Source organism: Macrobrachium nipponense, chromosome 4 (assembly GCF_015104395.2).
Source record: "Macrobrachium nipponense isolate FS-2020 chromosome 4, ASM1510439v2, whole genome shotgun sequence".
In the NCBI taxonomy this organism is placed as follows: domain Eukaryota; kingdom Metazoa; phylum Arthropoda; class Malacostraca; order Decapoda; family Palaemonidae; genus Macrobrachium; species Macrobrachium nipponense.
The window spans coordinates 53,023,044-53,026,726 of NC_061100.1; the positions used below are offsets into that span (position 1 = coordinate 53,023,044).

The 3,683-nt window shown below is 48.5% G+C and overlaps 1 protein-coding gene across 1 annotated transcript; it reads right to left on the reverse strand.

Moving 5' to 3' along the window:
* Positions 1-1,163: 1,163 nt before the first annotated feature.
* Positions 1,164-2,428, reverse strand: LOC135211362 (uncharacterized protein K02A2.6-like). The gene is made up of 2 exons (XM_064244675.1): positions 2,056-2,428; positions 1,164-2,017 (listed from the first exon to the last, which is right to left on the reverse strand). Exons 1-2 carry the CDS (start codon positions 2,426-2,428, stop codon positions 1,164-1,166), a joined length of 1,227 nt encoding a protein of 408 aa, XP_064100745.1.
* Between the last annotated feature and the right edge of the window lie 1,255 nt (positions 2,429-3,683).

Below are 3,683 nucleotides of genomic sequence, written 5' to 3' on the forward strand. Positions count from 1 at the left end.
GTGTCTGACTGTCTGATCTCGGTAAATCAGTTTTATTCTTCCCATTTCTTCTGCCTTGACTTCCTGGAGCCATGTAGTGTGTATGTAGGCTTCCCAGAGTCTCTTAATGTTTCAACTTCAGGAATATCCTGGTGTGCCTTCCCCTCCTAGTTGGCTGTAAAGTGTTTTTTGGTTAGTTAGTCCCTTCTGTATTTTTTATTTCTTGCTTCTTAGCCCCTTTTCTACCATCTCTTTCAGTTTACTCAAGTCAGATCTCATCACCGTGATTTGTTTTTCCAGGCATCTTTTCCAAGGCAGTTGCTGTTTGGTTTCTTTTGGGTTGGTTGCAATGGAGGCGTTGGTCTGTGTATTCCTAACTTCTGCTCCTGCATATACCAGGTTATTTGTTCCTGTGATTATCATGGGGCTCATTAGTCTCATTATTTCATTAACTTCACTTGTTTTCTCCCTTAATCTCTTTGTGTTGTAGGCTTTCATGGAGAGGATCTTTTTTCATTCTGCATCTAGCTTCATCCATTCTGTGTGGGATGCTGCCACATACATCCATGCAGGAAATGGAATGAAGGGGTGACAAATTAAACCCGTAGATTCTTTAAAATCTTGTAATGAAGATAAACAGACATCAAGACGACAGCAGCGGGAAGCAGGTCCGAGCTTGTCACTACAATGACCACTGGACAGTGACTGACTATGCATATGGCGGGAAATAAAGGCAGTGTTGACACATCTAATTACAATGTTGCCACGATGCATAATGAAGTAGTGGTCTCACAGTATGTGCAATGGGAAATATACATGGAAACATAAATATAATTCTTCTATAGAATAATACAAAGCAAATATACAAAATGTTCATAAACTGTACGTAATGTAATTAATATACAGCATAACATTAAATATCTATACACCTCCCTCCCCCTTTACGCTCGTAGCAGTGTCTCGAGCGGAACATTAATTCCTCTGAGCTAGTCGAGGTGAATGACGAGGGACATTGGAGGGTTCGAATGATGGCTCTCTTACCTGGCCAGAGCAAGGGGACACAGGGACTTGGGGAGAGGTGTCATCACTCATATTAGCCACTGGGTGTAAATGTCTTCGGTTTCGAAACCATATACGACCACTTGGAAGGCGTATTTCATACTTTCTTGACATTCCGCGGCCCATCACGATGCCGACCTTGTCCCATCGAAGCGTCGTTGAGTCTGTATCCTAACTCGTTGGCCGATGGTGAGCTTGGGTAGAGGCGGGCATGAGAATTGTAAAGGCTCATGGCTTTGGTCGGTTTGGGCAGCAGTACGACGGTCGTAATCTTCAGTCTTAGTTTGCCACTCCTCTGTGAATGATCTGGGGTGAGCCGGAACACAAGTGCAGAGAGGATGGCCATAGAGGATCTGCGCAGGGGAGCGTCCAGCAGGGTTCGGTGTATTCCGAAGCTCCAGCAGTCCTCTATCAAAGGCTTCACAATCTATGTTCCCGGATGGGGCAGTCTTGATGATAAGGTGTTTAACCGCTTTAACTGCAGCTTCTGCGTGTCCATTAGCCTGAGGGTAATGTGGAGAAGTGATGATGTGATGAACTCCCCAGCGGTTGACAAATTGCTTGAAGTCGTGGCTGGAAAATGGGGGTCCTCCATCAGTTCGTAAGCGGAGTGAAACACCAACCTCGCGGAAGAAAACACAGAACATTCTTGTAACTCTGGCTGCAGTTGTGTCACGTCCACAGGGAACAACCACAGGCCAGCCTGAAAGTCTATCTGCAATAACAAGGAAGGATTTCCCTGCTAAGTGGAAGAAGTCAGCCGACACACTTTCGAAGGGCCGGGATGGATGGTCGTCACACATGTAAGGTTCTTGTTGCTGACTAGGGAGAAGCTGTTGGCAGGCCTCACAGCTTTCTACTTTACTCTTGATATCTGCATTGATGCCTGGCCAGAACACTGTCTGCCTTGCACGACGTCGAGTAGCTTCAATCCCTCGGTGGCTGTCGTGGAGACGATCCAAGGTGCGTCTATGAAGGGCTGCAGGGATGACGATCCGGGGTCCATACAATACTAACTCTCCATCCGCGTAAAGGTTGTCCCGCAACTTCCAATACGGGAGGCGGGCGGAAGCGTGGAGATCATAGCGGTTTTGGTAGGAAAACCGTTGGAGACGTAGTGAACGAGACGACAGTAATCTTGATCCTGGGATGCAGCCGTGCGAATTTCTTGTAGAGACTTGTCTTCTTCGATGATGGGTCCTGTTGCCTGGTCGTCAGTGGAAGTGGCGGTGCTGGCAACGATACGCCTGACATGTGCAGTCGAAGTGGTGCACTCCTCTTCATCTTCAGGTGTGGGGCGACTGGTTGGGGAGCGAGACAGGGCGTCTGGTATGCAAAGTTGTTTCCCTGCGCGCCATACTGCAGTGAAGAGGTAGGGGGCCACTTTCATCTTGAGGCGTTGAAGGCATGGATTCTCAATAGCATCCAAAGTTTAGTGATTGAGAATTGGTATCAAGGGGCGATGGTCAGTCATTAAGGTGAAAATGTTGAAGTCAGACAAGTATAGGCAGCACTTTTAGCTATAGCCCAAGTGACTGCAAGTAGCTCCAGCTCTATGGTGGCGTAGCAAGTCTCTGTATCCGTAAGGAAACGAGAGCCACACTGGACGAGACGCATCTGACCTCGGCCGTTATCTTGAAGTAGGGCATAGCCGAGACCGCATAGGCTGAGGCATCTGTTTTGTAGAACCACAGTGAGGCGGATTGAAGGGTGCCAGGACAGGTGGTGAAGTCAGAGCTGTCTTGACTTTCTTAATTGGAAATGCTCGTTCTCATGGTCGGGCCGTTCCAGACGAATGAGCGTTTGGGGCTCATAAGTGGACGTAGGGGCTGTGCTGCTGCTGCGATGTCTGGAGTGAAGTCGGCAAGTTGATTGACGAGACCCATAAACGACCTGACGTCTGGTGCATTGGACGGTGTCGGGAAGTCGCGTATAGCTGATACCTTGTCGGGTCTCGGCACACAACAAAAAAAAAAAACCAAAAAAAAAAATCCTTCAGATGATAAGACCTAACCGCAAAAGTTAACTTTAGGGGCGGCTACAGTAAAATTTCTCCTTGTTGAGGGGATGATGGCCATACTGACGGCATCTGGTCAGCATTTGGTGCACGTGTTGTAGGTGGGAAGGGAGATCCTCGTCGGAAAGGAGGATGTCATCTACAACCTTCACACAGTTGGGAACACCTTGTAGTGCCATATCTCCACGAGGCATAGTGCATCACCTGTTGCTGAAAATCCCATCGGCCGCGACAGTGCTGGAACCTTCCATACGGAGTTATAAATGTAGTCAGGTGGCGGTCCTCTTCTGCCAACTCCATTTGCCAATAGCCATGCAGGGCATCCGCTGTGGTGAAGTACTTCGCAGTAGGAGAGATGTTGCGGACGGCATTCATCTGGGCGTGGGTGAAGAAGGGTGTGTAGGGCGGGCTACCTGAGAATTTAGGTGGGTGTGATCCACAGTGATGCGCACACCTTTGTCCTTGGGTACCAGGACCATGGGATGGCACCATTCAGAGGGTTCGTCACCTGCTGGTCTGATGATTCCTTGTTGCACCAAGTAGTCAAGTTCTTCTTTCACTTGATCTCTGAGAGCGAATGGAATGGGCCTGGGTGTATGCACAGCGAATGGTGTAGCACCAGGTTTCA

Coding starts and splice junctions, on each gene's coding strand:
- LOC135211362 (XM_064244675.1), bottom strand. CDS start 2,428: ATGAAAGTGGCCCCCTACCTCTTCACTGCAGTATGGCGCGCAGGGAAA. Junction 2,018..2,055: donor AACCTTTACGCGGATGGAGA/GTTAGTATTGTA, acceptor TCATCCCTGCAG/CCCTTCATAGACGCACCTTG.